At 44.4% G+C, this 17535-nt stretch overlaps 1 protein-coding gene across 1 annotated transcript; it reads right to left on the bottom strand.

Annotated features, from left to right (window-relative positions):
- Positions 1 to 2935: 2935 nt before the first annotated feature.
- LOC117553371 (meiosis-specific nuclear structural protein 1-like) lies at positions 2936 to 3736 on the bottom strand. Its single transcript, XM_034227262.1, has one exon. It carries the CDS (start codon positions 3734 to 3736, stop codon positions 2936 to 2938), a length of 801 nt encoding a protein of 266 aa, XP_034083153.1.
- Positions 3737 to 17535: the final 13799 nt, after the last annotated feature.

The raw sequence follows: 17535 nt of genomic DNA, 5'->3' as shown, positions 1-17535 counted from the left end.
AATGACACCATGGAGGAATGTAACGGGAGTTGACAGGGGACTCTGCCCGCCTCACGAGTGTCTATTTTCGGACACTTTTTTTCACTTTTCCCCGGTTTTATTTTTTTGGCTATTTCACCCGGGGACATTGCCCGGTCTCGGGTGTCCCCCCACGGCCTGTGTCCAGCCACCCGATGGCCGGGAGGGTGTGCTGCGTTGGGGTGGGGGACTTCCCCCACTCTGCGTGTCTCTTCCTTCCAGGGCCGGCCGATATGAAGCGTGACCAAGACGCACCGTACAGGGGTCCCACGGGTCCCGCAGCGGGGTGAAGGTTCCCAGCTGAGCTGGAACCTCCCCACCTCCGCCGCGGTGCACCCGGCACACACGGTTGTTTCTCGAACCTTCCACTGTTGTCTAGCGGGTGTAACTAAAATACAAGATGTCGTATTTATATATATATAAATAAATATCTATATAGATAATAAGTGTCAGTAAGATTTTATTTTGCGTGCATTTCCTGTTCGGAAAGTGGCGCTGCGGCTGTACTGATAGTAACCACAATACAAGGTGTCCGTATGTATATATATATATATATACACACACATACACATATATATATACACATATATATATATATATATATATGTATGTATATATATATACACACATACACATATATATACACACATATATATACACACATATACACGTATATATACACACATACATATACACACACATATACATACACACATATACATACACACACATATACATACACATATATATACACACACATAGATACAGATATATATATACACGTATCTATATACACATATATATATATATATATATATATATATATGTATCTATATACATATGTATGTATATATATATATATATATATATACGTATCTATATACATATGTATGTATACATCTATATATATATATCTATGTATCTATATATATATACATACATACAAGCACCTTACATAATAGCTACGTTCAGTGGCGGACTGGGACTAAAAATCAGCCCGGGAATAAAATAAAATAGTCCCTCCGTTGCGTTCTGCACAAAACAGTGCGAGGTGGTTGCTATGCAACAACAATAACAGCTAGCGAACATATTAGGCAGACAGCATTGTCGTTGTTTAGGTGCTTTTTTTTTTCTGGAGATAGGCACTTCTCAATCCACTCCTCCATAGTAAGGCCACCCGGAGGTCGAAGTGAACCTTAAATGTTTCCATCTTAAGCTTTGTTAGTTAGTTAGTTTCGTAAGGGACGTAATGTAAGTTGCACGGTTGTATCTTTTCTCAGACGCGGAGGGATACTGACTTGTGAAAAGTAACTACAATTATACCCGGGATATACGCTCATTATATTACGGCTAAGAAATATCAGATTGCTTGATTTGACTTGTACGTTTTATAAATATATACTAACTGTACTTACCCCCCCCCAAAAAAAGTTGTAAATTAAACAAGTGAAGTACATGAAGCCGTGGAGGGCGGTAGTTTATAAACCATAAGTAAAGCGAACACACCCGCAAGGACACCAGGCCTCCTATTGGTTGAGGGATTTTGACAGGGTTGTTGCACAAAAGATCAGAGAGCGCACAGAATAAATCTGAGAGCAGACATTTCACGAGCGCACAGAAACAGCCTGAGTGCAAGGAGAAGGTTTTAAGCTGGAACACAGGAAAAGCAGCAATATATCTGAGTGCAAGCGTACAGTTTGAGCAGAAGCAGAGCAAATCTAAGCGCAAGCAGGCACTATTTGAGTGTGAGGACAGGGTTTGAGGGAAAGAAATACATATTCCGAACGTGAAATCAATAAAGTATGCTCTCAAATTTAAAGACCACGCTCTTGAATAAAGATAGGGAATAACCCCCATACTAGGGAGTGCTACAGAAAGAGGCGTTTCAGAGACTTAAAAATTAACTGAGCTCTTCACGTGTGCTAGCCCCATACTCACCCACAGCAGAGACGTGTGTGTCAGCTGATGCATCTTCATTTGGTCTGGGGGCCATCATCAACCAACAACAAACAGATGGAACATGGAGGCTGTAAGGGAAACTTCTGCAGCAATGGAGAGTCAGGACTCAGAGAGACACGAGGAGAGTTGGAGCTTTGATGTCAAACACTGGTAGTTTATTACAAGTATCGGCAGCAAGAGGTTCTGACTGCCCGGGTGGGTTGCCACATCAATTCTGCCCAGCCTCTCTCTCGATAGACCTTTTAACTAGTTTACAGAGAGTTAATCAACAGCTGGGAACACTGGAGATATCCCCAACATCTGGACATACTGAATCACTTGCCTGACTCTTAGGCTCTGTGACCGAGAGTTGACCGGTCATAAAACTGAGAATGAGTGCAGCAGCACATTCTTTAAAGGAGATAACGAGTCAGGGTTGATTATAAACGTCAACAGGTGAAAAGGTTTGTGAAGCTGACAATTGAGCGGCCCGACCAAGCAAGGAGGCAGAGGCAGAACGTCCAAAATACAACCCGGTGTGGGCATTTATTAAGTCAGGAACACATGACACACAGCCTCAATCCTGCTGTTTCTCCCTGACCACAGCCTGCAGCCACAAGGATCTCACACACACTATCTCCCAAACAGCCAAACCCCAGAGCCTAAATGCCCAACCCAATCAACCCAACAGGACACAGGTGAGGGGGGAGGAGACACCACAGAGCACCAGGTGCACACAATCAATGGCCACAAAAATGGGGAATGGGGAACACATTTCAAAATAAAATACAATAAACACTACATCAATACATAATATAAACTGTATAAACATGTGCACATATGCAAGGCCCGAAGCCATCAGTGACAAAGTTACCTTCGTCACATTTCCTTACCCCTCTCCCCAGGAAGCACAGTGTCTTAACAGTCTCGGCTTCGGGACAACCAGTCAGCCACCCGGTTTTACTTCCCTGGCCGGTACTTAACCGCAAAGTTGGATGGCTGCAAGGCAAGGGACCACCGTGCGATGCGCATGGTTGCGTCTCTCTCTGGCCTTGGCCATTTTGCTGTCCTCCATGGGTCTCCACTCCGCCCGGTGTTTCCTGGACTCCTCTATGTGCTGCGGAGTGGCTCTGACCTTCTCCAGCCTCAGCGGCCTCTGCACCGGATCCTCATCGTACCCCTTCCTAACACGCTCATCAACCAGGAGCTTCTCTGTCTCAGCTGTACTGTCTGCTTCAGCGTCTGAAATGGTTACCTTTGGGACGTCTATCCCCACGGCAACAATCTGCTTCCCCTTGTGCAGCAGGGTTTTCTCAGAGGGGGCCGTGAAGTCGACAGGAAGCTTCCCTTTCTTCCTCTTCGGGATCTGATTCTTCCTCTCCCGGCGCTCCTGCTGTTTCTGCTGCATGACGCGCTCTCTCTCCTGACGGATTTTCTCAGCCATTTTCACCCGCTCCTCCTCTGCCAGTTTCTTCTTAGAGAGCCGGGACTGCGGCCTCTCTAGCTGAGCGGGATCCGCCCGGGACCGCTGCAGTTGCATCAGAAAGGCTATCTGCTGCTTCATCTGGATGAGCTCCCTCTCGCGCTCCTCCTTCTCCTCCGTGCTGCGCTGCAGGTGACACTGCAGGCTGATGTTCACCTTCTCCAGCTTCTTAGCGGCCGCTCGCTCAAATTCCCTCTTCATCTGGCGGTTATTCTCCTCCAGGATTTTTACCAGCTCCTCCCGCTTATATGTTTCTTCCTCCTGTTGTTTTCTACGGTCCTGCTCCCGAAGCTCCATGCGGGTACTCTTTAATCTGCTGCATCACTTTTTCCCCTCTTTGGGTCCGGTCCCCATACCGGACGTTGATGCGGTCAAGCTCCTCAGCCAATCTGCCGTCTTGCCTCCGGAGTCTCCGTTCCTCTTCTATCTCAGATACCTGTTGCTGTATCCGTAACAACTGCTGCTCTCCGGCTGCCTGAGACTGCATGAGTAACATCATCATCTCTGTTAGTTCCTCAAACTTGTGGTTATTCTCCTCCAGCATTTTCACCTCCTCACTTGGTCAATCCCACTTCTGACACCAATTGTGAAGCTGACAATTGAGCGGCCCGACCAAGCAAGGAGGCAGAGGCAGAACGTCCAAAATACAACCCGGTGTGGGCATTTATTAAGTCAGGAACACATGACACACAGCCTCAATCCTGCTGTTTCTCCCTGACCACAGCCTGCAGCCACAAGGATCTCACACACACTATCTCCCAAACAGCCAAACCCCAGAGCCTAAATGCCCAACCCAATCAATCCAACAGGACACAGGTGAGGGGGGAGGAGACACCACAGAGCACCAGGTGCACACAATCAATGGCCACAAAAATGGGGAAAGGGGAACACATTTCAAAATAAAATACAATAAACACTACATCAATAAATAATATAAACTGTATAAACATGTGCACATATGCAAGGCCCGAAGCCATCAGTGACAAAGTTACCTTCGTCACAAGGTTAAATATCTTAGGAGTAAAGACAGAATTATTCCCTAACAGAGGCCCATCATCTTCATCTCCAGAGGCCTGACTGAGGCTGAAAAACATTATGCACAGATTGAAAAAGAGGCTCTGGCTGAAACCTGGGCATGTGAAAGACTGACGCCTTATCTCCTGGGACTTAAGTTCACATTATAGACTGACCATAAGCTTCTTGTGCCCCTTCTGAGTACCACGAGTTCAACGATCTTCCTCCCAGAGTGATGAGGTTTAGACTGAGGCTAATGAAGTTCACATTTGACATTGTGCATGTGCCAGTCAAGTGCCTAATAACAGCAGACACCTTATCAAGAGCACCTATAAAACACACACTCACACAGTATGAAAATGACAAGGAAGCAGAGGTCAATGTGTTTGTGGATACAGTAATACAAAGCCTTCCTGCCACAGATGCCAGATTGAGAGTAATAACAGAGAAACAGAAAACTGATCCTGTGTGTGAAAAACTAAGCAAGTACTGCAAGACAGAGTGGCCTGAGAAACATGACCTTCCTCCAGAGCTGGGGCCATTCTGGCCTGAAAGAGAGACACTCACACTGGCTGGAGATCTGCTCCTCAGAGGCCAAAGAATCGTCATTCCCCAGAGCATGAGACAAGAGATCCTCAACGACCTTCACAGTGGTTATCAAGGCATTGTCAAGTGCAGAGCAAGAGCCCGCCAGTCTGTCTGGTGGCCGGGTCTGTCGGTATACATCGCCAAGCTGGTGAAGAGCTGTAACACATGTTCACAGCACAGAGCAGATCACAGAGAGCCTTTGCTGACAACCCCAGGAGAAACCCTGGCAACGTGTGGGTACAGACTTATTCTTCTGGGAAAAGAAGACTTATCTACTAATAGCAGTGGCGAACCGTGTCTATCACAACTGGACCTTCTGTAGACACACACAACCCCCTCCGCCGCCGCAGCATTATAATGTCCGTCTTTTCACTGAATTGTCGTCTTGAAAAGGGTACTCACAACAATTCCGCAACAACTTCATCTTTACCTGTTGCACTTGTCATTTCAACGGTAAAAACAATAAAACGGCATGAATTGCTTCGTCACATTCATCTAGATCCTCTGTCTCGAGCCAGTTAACTAGTGGGCCTTCTAGAATACCCTGGAACCGAGGGAAACTCTGAAAGAATATGCCCATTGGCTACAAATCAATATATGATTGGTTGATCAAACTGTCAGTCCAAACGTATGCTCTCATTCAGTGCAACGGCCAGGGCATTCGATCAAGGATGTAGAATACCTTGGTTGAAGGATATTCTACCCAGAGACCCAGAACAAGATCTGATTGGTTGCTTTCTTTTCTAACATAAAACCACTGAAATGCGTAGTGCATGGTCCGAGAAGGACAAACAAATCAACGTAACACTGTAATATTACAGATCAACAACACAGATACGATTCTCATTTATTCATTTTATATACATTTTATTTATATAATTAAAGCGATTTTTTGTTTGTTTTATCTGAGTGTTCCCTGAGTGGCCCTGACGGTTCCCCACTGACTGATAGTGGATAATTTCTCACGCTACATTGAAGTAGCACAGCTCAACATTGCCACAGCCAACACAGTCATTGCAGCTCTAAAAGAAGCATTCAGCCGCCACAGGATACCTGAAATGGTTTTCTCTGATAATGGACCTCAATACAGCAGTAGAGATTTTCCAAAGAGTACGGGTTTACACACACTACCAGTAGCCCCAGATACCCACAGGCAAATGGAGAGGCGGAGCATGCAGTGGCAACAGTGAAAGGTCTGTGGAAAGGAGTTGGAGAAAAACTGAAAGCTCTTATGACATATCGAGCCACACCTCTTGAGAGTGGTTATTCCCCTGCACAACTCCTCATGGGGAGACAGTTACGCACCACCATACCGCAGTTTCCAGCAACCCTGCGTCCCCGATGGCCAAACTTTGGAGAATTCAGGAAGACAGAGAAGCGGGCAAAAGAGAACAAAAAACGCAATTACAACCTGCGTCACAGAGCCCGTCCTCTGCTACCACTGCAGTCTGGTCAAAATGTGTGGCTTCCATGAGAGGAAAAACAAGGGACAGTGATTCAGCAGGCTACGACTCCCAGATCTTACGTCGTTCGAACAGATGAAGGACAAGTCAGGAGAAACCGTGCACGCCTGTGCCCTACGCACCATCCACAACCTCAGGTGCCACCGGATGAGACTGTTACAACTACAGAGCAAAGCAACACTGCCTGCTGCCTGTCATGAAGAGAGTCGCAGGCATACAGTCACAAACGACAACCCATATGTGACAACCTCAGGAAGAGTTTCCCGCCCCCCAGAGCGTTTAAATCTATAAGAGACTGTTAGTAACAATAATAATGCAGTCCGAAAAGTTCCGCTTTATATGAATATGCCAAGAGTATGTTTGTTGTGCTAAAGAGCGTGGTTCCTACTTAAGAGGGGAGGTTTTCTGTAAAAGGAACTACTGTTTAAAGGTTGTTCCTACACGGACCGTGGGTTGTGTTACACCCAACCCGGTATCACGGCAAGACGTGAACATGTGACGATTTACCATGCTGGGAGACGTGAAGATGTCACGATTTCGTCCCTTCAAACGTGACAGTTACACGGTATTGTTAATCAGTGGAGATATACCCGGAAATGCCAGGCAAATGCTACCCCGACGGTCGGTTATTGTCAATATTAATATAATAATGATTTATTTTTTAATAGTCACACTCGATTACGCCAATTTTCTTGTTTCCCCAGCTGGTCGACACCTCTTTTAGCAGAAACAAAGGCTACATTAATGTATTAAATCAATGTTAATCCATGCGTGTGGATGTGGAATTAACGGACGTGACGTTGTGCGATTGCGTTGCCAGGCAACAGCTTCGGTTCATGTTAATTTACAAACTCTTCAACTACAACCATAGTTATATTTAAAAACATGTTAGAAGGCCTCATGAAATACTTTAATGTAAATTTAAATGTGAAGGAATGTGTGTATAACAAAATAAATCCGTCATAAACTAAACCGGAAACAGACGTAGGCAAGATCCTCAGCTCGATGATTGGATGATTTAGCCGCAGTGCACGCTGGGATTTGGTGTTTTTGCGATGTGAAATCCGAAAACATTTATAAAAAAAAAATAATAATACTTTATTCCGAGTGTGCTTGCTTTTCTCTTTGAAAGTCATCACATAACGGCATTGTAATACACGGTTCGGCTGCATTAAATATTACATATCTGCCGTAGTTCTCTATTTATAGAGCCCTGATGAGAAGACTAGACAAACATGAGGAACTGCCGCCAAAACTGAAAACGTGACGTGGATCATAAATATATCAGCAATTAAACAACATCTTACATTTCTTTTCACACAATACGTCTCCTTGCAGTATCAACACTAATTCAGCTGACTTTTATATTTCATCCAATTGGTAGATAGGCTGTATTTACACCATAAAGGTGCACAGCTGATAGAAAGGGACACCTGGTGGTTAAAGCACGTTATTGAATTTTATAATTTTATTATTAGATAAAACGCCATCCTGTTTAAACCACGTCAAGGATTATTTCTGAAATAGTATGGAGCTCAAATGCTTTTTCTCTTGCAGGTTTATCACAAGGTGAGTTCTTTTTTTATTTCCTGCTTTTAAAACACATGTGCTCTTCAGTACAGGTTAGCTCTGAGTGTTAGCGAGGCTTGCTAATGTAAACAAAGACGTCCAAAACACGTCAGGCATTGTTTCTGATAGCAACTTTCTGTGGGTCCGCCGCCGCTATGACGTCAGAGCGGATGGACACGTCACAGCGGATGGAAATCTGTATCCGCTCGTTGTACACCCGTTTTTAAACGATTTGGGTATGGTGGATAAGAGAGAGGGTTTTATTTTCTGACGTTGCGTGAGTTCGCCGACACACCGGGGACACATATTTATGTATAAAAGACATCACAAAGTGCATTTTGCATGATAGGTCCCCTTTAATTATGTTCATTATGTTCCCCCTCTGTGGGAATATTAAGGGGTATATAAAATAAAATAAAAAGTGCTAAATTATTTCCCCAATTACTGTACATTGTAGTGACAAACGTAATTGCGTCCATTCGGGTCGCAACATCTGAAATCCAAAAGGATCATCTGAGTTTTGAAATCTAAGATCCTGTAACCAGTCGACTGCAGATGTTTTGGAGGAAAGTAATTGAGGATAGTCCGACACGATAGAAGCATAGTTGCCACTGTACTCTGCATTTCTCCTTTTGAGTTAAGCTTGCATTATAAAACATTCAGGCGGAGTTCATTCTCATGTTTATTACTGATATTGCCTTTCCCCGTTTACTTTATCATATCTTCCTGTCCTGGGTTATTCTCCTTAATAAAAGACATGGTGAAAAATAAATAGTAAAGAGGTGGGGTCGTGTATGAAATTGATTGATGACCTATATGTTTCACACATAATGTATGAATAAAAGTCCATTTCTATCCTCTGCCATTATCTGCTTTCATATGATGCTTCAGAATTGTCATATTTTACAGCATATACACAATGAGGAAATGTTGTCTTTGTTACTGATGAGATGAAAGAGATGTGAAAGCCATCATGCCTTATTGATTTAGCCTTTCAAAGAAGGAGATGAAGAGGAATAAAGCAGAGTAAGACTTTTAAGAGATGGAGCGAGATTGTGCGGCTGCAGCTCTACAGCGGGAGCACGGCCATAATTGTACATACAGCGTATTTTATCACAGGCGGTTTTGTGCAGCACATTAAATTCAGTGTGTGCTTCCTCAGCCGGATCCAATGAGACCTTCTAAAGTTTTATTAGATAACATTACACTTTTCCTAATTTTATTTTCAAAGTCATGGCCGTATAACCTGTATAACAGCCCATGGAATCAAACTGAATTGTGTGAGGTGTTCGCTTCATTACTCAATTAAAAAAAAACATGTTTGCATGGGCTTCTCTCTGCAGTACATATGAAATATACAGTGTATGCCCTTACCATGCATCATTGCACAGCACTGGGCAAGCAGTTCAAAAGCGTCCCAATTAAAGCAGCTTCACGCTGACATCTTCTGTCTGAGACAAGTTTTTATGACCGAGAAGTAATTAATCATGCAGTAAAATATACTGTAACATGGAACAGTCAACATGCTTTTTTTGTAGCTTTTCATTCTACCAAAGAAGAAGAAGCATGTTTGAAACGTTAGATCTTGACCTAACACATTCCAGTTTTACAATTTGTTTATCCCAAGGTTATTCAAAGTAGATTTGCACCAATAATGCAAAGCACTCGCAGTCACAGCCAGCACTCACGTAACTGTAAAATGTTTCTTCTGACCCCTATACTGTATTTTTTAAATCTTGCCGAGGTTACTGAGAAGGCAGTACCGTACAGTGAAAATGAACTTGCTAATTTCAAGTGACTTTGTCAGCACTGATCTTGTTGTCTTTAGTTTGAATCTTTATGGTTTATGGCAGTTTTTGAACACCGCTTTGCATAAAAACATCAGTTAAATGCAATGTAATGATTAAACGTCCCCTATTTTTATTTTTTTATTCATTTAAACAAATGTGGTAAATTATTGCTAATGTACAGTTGGATGTTTCGAGTTTATGATTAAAATAAGGTATACATTTAAACATGAAAGCATCAGTTACCAGCAAAATATTAAACCGTCATCTCTTTATAATATAAAAGTCCGAGAAAATGCTGAAAATGTGTTGCCATATCCAGAGATTATTTGTGGTGTTTTAAATTCAGCTGCATTTAAACAGTAGAAAAGAGTGACACAATATTTTCCATGTTCATAGAAAAACTGCTCCAAGCTCAGACCAACCAGCCCATTGGCTCATAACTAAAATGTTTTTTTTCTACAATAAAGACCGGATTTTCCAGCTGCCTCAACTGCTGGAGTTATGTTTTGTTATTCTTAGTGTAGAGCTCTGCAGTAACATCAAATATCTGCCGGATCACTGACTGAAGACAGGCCATGTCTCTGTAGACGCTGTACAAAGTGAATGCTATTTTTAATTTTTTTTCTCAGCCCCAATTTAGATAATTATAATCAGTTAACATATGCAGTTTACATGTGGTTACTTATGCTGTGCTGACAACAGTGTTTTCTCTCGCTTGTGTGACTCGGGGGCCTTCTCACTTCGGTTAAATGGATTCCTTGCGTCCCTCACTTGCATCGTTTCCCTGTGACTAGTCCCTCCCACCAGGAAAGCATGGAGAGACGCAAGGAAACCACGAGAAGCAGGGACATGAGTTTTAAGAGCAATGGGACGTCCTTTCCTCCGGAGCGTCACGTGAAGCGACGTCCGTTTGTGATAACGCTGCACAGCTGATCGTCTGACAGCAACTCTGTCCCCGTTATTTTCACACACACCCCCGCCTCTGTTAGCACACATTTACTGACACAAACATTTGTATCATCTGTTGTAGACCCAAATAAATAAAATCAAATAAGAACTAATTCTCAAAAAAGATAAACGCCATTCTTAAAATGTATAAACGAACAATAGTTTGATTAATATTGATTAGAGTGCACAATAGAAATAAAACAATTGAGAGAAGAAAAATAGATATGTTATCTATCAAAACCCAGTTAGATTAACATTCATTGGATTGCACACTTTGTTTGTTTGTTTGGATATGTAACATATTAACATTTTAATAGCACTTAATGACTGACTGAATGGAAATGACAATAAATGAAAATGTAAAACGAAAAAAGCGATCATGAAAATGTTTCCAATAAATTAATAAAATGATTTTTGACCACTTTGTTGTTCAGATATATCACATATTTGTAACTAAATGATACATGAATTGAAACAAAACACAGACTGAGGAGTGACAGTCGTGAGTTTCATGTATTTTCTTCACTCCGCTGGGAAACTGCTCTCATGTCAAGAAGCATCAGATCAGTGCATGCACTGCATCGTCCAATCAGTGAGCGATACACAGTAAGGGGGCGGGGCGAGTGTCTGAGGATTTCATCGAAGGATGGTCTGGTGGTTCCTCGGTTATAGTTCCTCCATTATCGCTCCTCGCTCCTCGCTCCTCGATCCTCCGGCAAAAATAAGGCCATTGGGACGCTACTCAAGATGGCGCAGACAAATCAACTTCCGGTGAGACCGAGACCGAGGAGCGAGGAAATTAAAAATAAGAGAAGTGAGAAGGGCCCATAGTGTTGCATAAGATAGAAGAAATCTTTATTGCCAAGCTTTTTTTAACATAAATATGTTTTCCTGCCACAGTTTACCTTTTTCTAGACTAGCCACAGGTATGATCCTAAGTTAAAAAATAAATTAGGTTATCATGAGGTTGTTAACATCGCAAGTTATCAGTGGATGTTTGCTGGAACTACTTGTAAATAGGGTTGGGTATCGTTTGAATTTCCACGATTCTGATTCCGATTCCGATTCCACTTTTCAATTCCGGTTTTTAACGGTTCTCAATTCCGATTCTTTGAGGTGTTGGAGTCTACCGGACCAGGTCCGTCCTCCGCGCAGATCGTTTGGATATGGCTAGAGCGGGGTCGCTGTCCGGATCTGCCGATGACCGTTCTTAGTTCTGAGGGAAAAGGAATTGTGTCCTAGACACTATTCTCTGTTAGCTGTACAAAACTAGACTTTGCACTCCAATGGATTGTTTCGTCAAATAAGCACTTTATTACACAGTTCAACAAAGATACATCAATCTGATACTATACCACAAAGCGCCTTGGACTCCTTCTTGGGTTCTCACCGTGACAAGCTCGTCAGTGTAAGATCCCAGTTGAAGAGAGCCTCGAGTACTGAATACATCCTGCTTATATACTGTTCCTAGCGGAGCCCCCACCTTCGCTGCTTTCTTGTGGTGTAATCTGCCGTTGCTACCCTAGCAACTCTTAGGTTAGCCTTCGGCGCGCTTTTGTTACTTCCTTATTTGCTTTCACTCACTTCCTTATCTGGTTTCACTCACAAGACTGCCCTTGTGAACTGTTGCGCCTGCTTGGTGGGTGATTTAGTGTGAGAATAATGAGTTCTGCAACCTTGTGGCTTATCAGTTTGGACATAACAGGATGCCTCTGTTCTTAATCTGGTTGACCCCGCGTTTTTGTACACAGTATTCACATAGTATATTTCCACTGAGGCTTCTCAGCAGTTGGACTTTAACACAGTACTGTACTTTTCCATTCAGACAGCTCAATGTCTTAGCTTTTCCATGATAGGCCCACTATATCTTATATTCACTGCCACATTTGCCTTATCTTTATCCTTCAATCCCCCTTTTGCCCCATTCTAATGATTGGGGCAACAAAACAACGCTATTGTTTATGTACATTTATGTCAGCTGTTTTAGGCTTCTGTCTCTCTTTCCCACATTCTGCCATACGGTGGTACTGGTGGTGCTGTCGGGAAAGTGTCCATTGCTGCCGCTTCTTCTTCGCCTTCTTCAATGTCTGGGTTGTTTTCTAAGGATAGCAAGGCGAGTTGTTGGCCCAGGGGAGTAGAAGGTGCTATGGCGGTACTAATTATTTTGTCCACCATTGAGCGGATACATGGGATGCAGCAGCACCCGCACAAGGTCAAAATTGCTGCAAACACGGCCATTGATACTAATACTGAGGTGACCAGGGTTTTGTATTTACCGAACACTGACATCCATTCGTGGAGTTGGTTGCCACCGCAGTGGAACCATATGTCTGCTCGGATTACACCACGTCCAGGTGTAGTTGGTGTCACTATGTGGTCGCAGAGAGTTTTGTTGAACCCCCCGGTGTTTCTGATTGTGGTGTGGAAACAGGTGTAATTCAACCTCGGAACTTTTGCAAAGAATAAGGGCTTTTTTTAATTCCGCGTTGGCTAAAGGGAAGTAAACGTCGTATTTAGAGCAATTGTGTTGAGGGTTGTCTGTCCCCATTATTTCAGTGGCACACCTTGGTTCTACCGGGGCAGGAATTATGTGGAGCAGGGGTCTGGCTCCCATACAAACGAGGCAGTCATCGCCTGTGTCTAGCGCGGCTTGTTGTGCCATCAGTAACCAGTTGTTGCTGTTTGCTGTGTGTCCCGAGATTCCAGTTGCTGCTTGGAACTCTTGATCAGTTGTCCACTCCTTAGTGGAGTGGATCACCACCCCCTTTTGGACGGATACTATGTCAGATTGTGGTCTTTTAATGCGACTGGACATGCATACGTATATAGAGAATTGGGGGCTTGGCGATGTCTTGGGCCATAGATAAAAGGATGCGCAAGGGGGTTCATCTTTCTTGGGTTGGGGTACCCCCGTTAAGTCTAACTGTACTACGAGGCCAGATGAGGATTTTGCCAGGTGTACTCTTTGCCTTACTTTTTTCGCTGTTCCTGTTGACGATGAACTCCAATCCGCCCCTGTCTCTCCCACCAAGTCGGTCCACGCTCGACCATAGCTATATCTTTCATTGGGATCGCCTTTTCCGAACCAAAAGTCTAGCGTCATGTACCATTGGTATTTGTTTCCCCACGACCCTCCTTTTTGGTTGAGTTCGTTTGACAAACTGGTGTACGGGATGAGGGTAGTGGTGCTTGAGTCCGAGGGTAGGCAAAGTGTCAGCGAGATGTGTCTCAATGCATCTTTCTGGTTACATTGGGTGAAATTTGCCGTATCTACTGTGCCGGCCACATTGCGGACGTGTCTAGTTAGGCTGTTTTTTGGAGGAGAAAAGGTATCTTGTGTAGTTTTATTTTGTGGGGAATTTGGATTTTTACTTTGGTCAATGATTTGCCTCCCCCTTTCACCCACTATGATAATGATTATTCCAACAATAATGAAAAAACACAGTGTTAAGGCCAAGCAATAGAGGTGTTGGTTAGGTCCTGAGTTCTTCTTCATCTTTGTTTTTCTTGTAAAAGTTCTTTGGTGTATCAGTGTAGGTGAGTGTCTCTTATGTGGTGTGTGTATGTGATGCGTGTGGTGTACCGCCTACTTTGGAGGAGCGGTCCCTTGTTGTGCCTCCTCGCCGGCTGTTATCTCCTGGGCTGCCGTTGGTTCCCCTGTTGTCTCCTCCTCCTCGGAAGTGGAGTCGATGTCCACACTTGGGGGTTGGGGGGCTTCGGTTGTTTGCCTGATGTTCAGTTGGCCTAGGTCCTGGATGGTGTCAGCGAGGGTCCTGGTAGGTGCTGGTGCTTCCACACACCTGCTCCAGTGGTACCACGTGTCTCCTTTTCCGTCTACTCTGACTGCATGATCTGTTCGCTGGGTTACCTTGAGTGGTTCAGAGAACCTTGGAGCACACCACTTGGGTTTGATCGTCTTCAGGCGGACGTATTCAGCGTCCCTGCTGCCCTCAGCTTCCTCTGTGTGTCCTTTGGCTCTGGCTGCTGTGGATTCGTCCGCGAACTCTGCAACGAGGCATTTTAGTTGTTTATAGTAGGCCTGGTGCCCCACTTTGTCATACAGTTCCTTTGAAACCGTGGCTCCCGCCCCTGGGCCTGGAAACTGGTGCCCATGAGTCATTTCATATGGAGTGAACCCAGTGGTCCTGCAAATGGAACTCCTGATAGCCAATAGGGCGAGAGGTAGTGCCTCCAACCATGTCATTCCTGTTTCTTCCATCGCCTTTGCTAGTTTCTGTTTTAGATTTAAGTTCATTCTCTCAACCTTTCCCTGTGATTGTGGATGATACACTGCTCCAAATCTGTGGGTTAGCCAGAGGCTTCCACCACCGCTAAATCGTGATTTTTGAAGTGGCTTCCATTGTCACTGCGAATCTTTTTGGGGAACCCGTGTCTTCGAATGTAGGTTTGTACCAGGAAGTTGATTACAGACTGGCTGTCTTCTTTTGCACAGGGGATGGCTTCTGGCCACCCTGTGTAGGCATCCACAACCATGAGTATGTACCTCTTTCCCCTGTGTCTGTCTATCATGTCTGTATAGTCTATGACTATCTCCTCCCCTGCCATTGTTACTGCAGGAAACTTTCCCTCATGTGGTTTGATGGTGGCCCTCACATTGTAGCGTCCACAAATACTGCATTCTTCAAGATGATTAGCTATTAAATCTGGTAGGTAAGGGTGCCACCAATGGGTCAGGGCCCTAGAGTCTCATTTCTGGTCCTAGGGGTTCTAGGTGTGCATCGGAAGGACCTGTTCTTCTGGCTCGTCCTCCTCCTCTGCTTCGTCTGCCCCTGCTAGCAGGTCGTCCCACTGTTTGTCATCTTGCTCTTCCTCCTCTCTTCCCCTTCTCCTTTCTGCGGCCTCTGTTCGGCGTATTATGTCAGCCTCTTTTTGTTTAGTGTCTCTTTCATCTTCCTCATCTCTCCTCCTGCTCTCTGCTTCCAGTTTCTTTGCGGAGGCTTCGTATTTTTCTATCTGTTGTCCCATTTTTAAACCCAATCTTATGCTTTCTTTTTCTTCGCTGGTTACTGAGTTTCGCCTTGTGGTCCTTCCCCCTGAGCCTGTTCCCCTTGCTTTGTCCCATGATCCCAGAAAATCGCCCAACAAGTCTTTTGTTACCCCCTTATGCTGTTCTTCCCGTCCCCCAGTTGCTCCTTCTCCCCAGTTGCTTTGATTGGGTGTTTTTGGTGTGCTGGTGGCCCTGTCTCTGTTTCTTTGTGCTAACTCGGCCTCTAAATTCGCCTCGGCTAACGCCCTACCTTCATTTCTTCGGGGAGTATCTGTGTCTTCATGCTCGCTTGTTTTAGCTCCCCCTCCCCTTTCTTTGCTGTGTTCCTGTCTAGGGTATGGGGTATCTTGGTATCTCCTATCTGGGGACGGTCCTTGTACCCCTGCTCTGGTCAAAGGTGGGGATGTTTGGTTTAATAAGACTTTTCCCTCTATCTGGTAATACCTGTCAGTGGGTCCAGCCCTCATAGGGTGCAGCACTGCCTGGTTGAAGGGGTTGGCTGGGCTATACGGGGGTGGCACCTCATGCTGTTCTCTAGGGAGCTCGGGGTACAGGAGAGCTGGGGCGGTGGCGGCCGTGTGTTTCTCTTGGTTGATTATGGGTTCTGCTGGTTTTGGGGGTTCTGCTACTGCGGGGGTTTTTACTGCCGGTGCTGCTACTGGCGCGGCTACTAGGGGGGCTTGTGTGGCCGGGGTGGTTTTATTTGTTTCTTCCAGGCGGCCAGCGGCTGAGACCATGGCATATGAGGTCCTAATTAGTTGTTCTAGTTTTTCTTGTTGGTTTTGGTGTGCTTTCTTTTTGAGTGACCATCGCCCTGGGTCTATGCTCTTGTGACGACAGAGCTCTTCTTCTAGCCCTTTGGTGGCTTTTTTGAACATTCCTTTCGTATCTTTCCCTCCTAACAACTCTCCTTTTTTATCCTTAGTTCTTTGTCTGTGTGCTGTCAGTATGCCATTATCTGTCAATTTTCGGTACAATTTTGCTACCCCTTTTTCCCATTTTTTGTGATCCTTTTTCTCAACTTCCTTTTGTCCTTCTTCCACCCATTCTTTCCAAACCTCGCGACGTACATCTGGGATTTTGAAGCCTAGTGCTTCTTCTCTCGCAAATTCGCCTTCCATTTTCTACTTTTCCTTATCTTTCTTTATTAGATTCTCTGGTTGCTAGCGTCTTTTGCTAGTCTTCTACCTTTTCTTAGATACTAGGGCCTCGCCTAGTTTTACACTGTGCTATGGCTACTGGTACGGCGACCAGTTTTACACCTTCCTTAGATACTAGGGCCTTGCCTAGTTTTACACTGTGCTATGGCTACTGGTACGGCGACCAGGTTTACACCTTCCTTAGATACTAGGGCCTCGCCTAGTTTTACACTGTGCTATGGCTACTGGTACGGCGACCAGTTTTACACCTTCCCTTTGGACCGTGGCGGATCCTCATAAATTACGGGTTTCACCCGCTTCTCACCACAGATTTGTTTATGCCCTTGTTGATCTATTTAGTGCACACAATTTTATTTACGTTTTATCTTTACTTTTAGCTGAGACAATTATTTCTGCCATTTTCACACAATCCTAAAATTTAGTGGTATTTCAAACACATCTATTTGTTGTAACAGGCAGATGCTTACCTTGATTCTGAGTTACCCGGGTTTTTGATTGTGTGAGATGGTTTCTTGTAAAAGCCGTAAACTCAATGTTTTTTGGTGTCCTCTCAGAA

This window comes from Gymnodraco acuticeps, unplaced genomic scaffold, assembly GCF_902827175.1.
Source record: "Gymnodraco acuticeps unplaced genomic scaffold, fGymAcu1.1, whole genome shotgun sequence".
Classification (NCBI taxonomy): Eukaryota; Metazoa; Chordata; class Actinopteri; order Perciformes; family Bathydraconidae; genus Gymnodraco; species Gymnodraco acuticeps.
Note: the sequence above shows the minus strand (reverse complement) of the source record. Positions and strands in the feature narration are given on the sequence as shown.

What these genes read in the sequence shown, in the direction of transcription:
- LOC117553371 (XM_034227262.1), bottom strand. Translation starts at nt 3,736, where the DNA reads ATGGAGCTTCGGGAGCAGGACCGTAGAAAACAACAGGAGGAAGAAACA.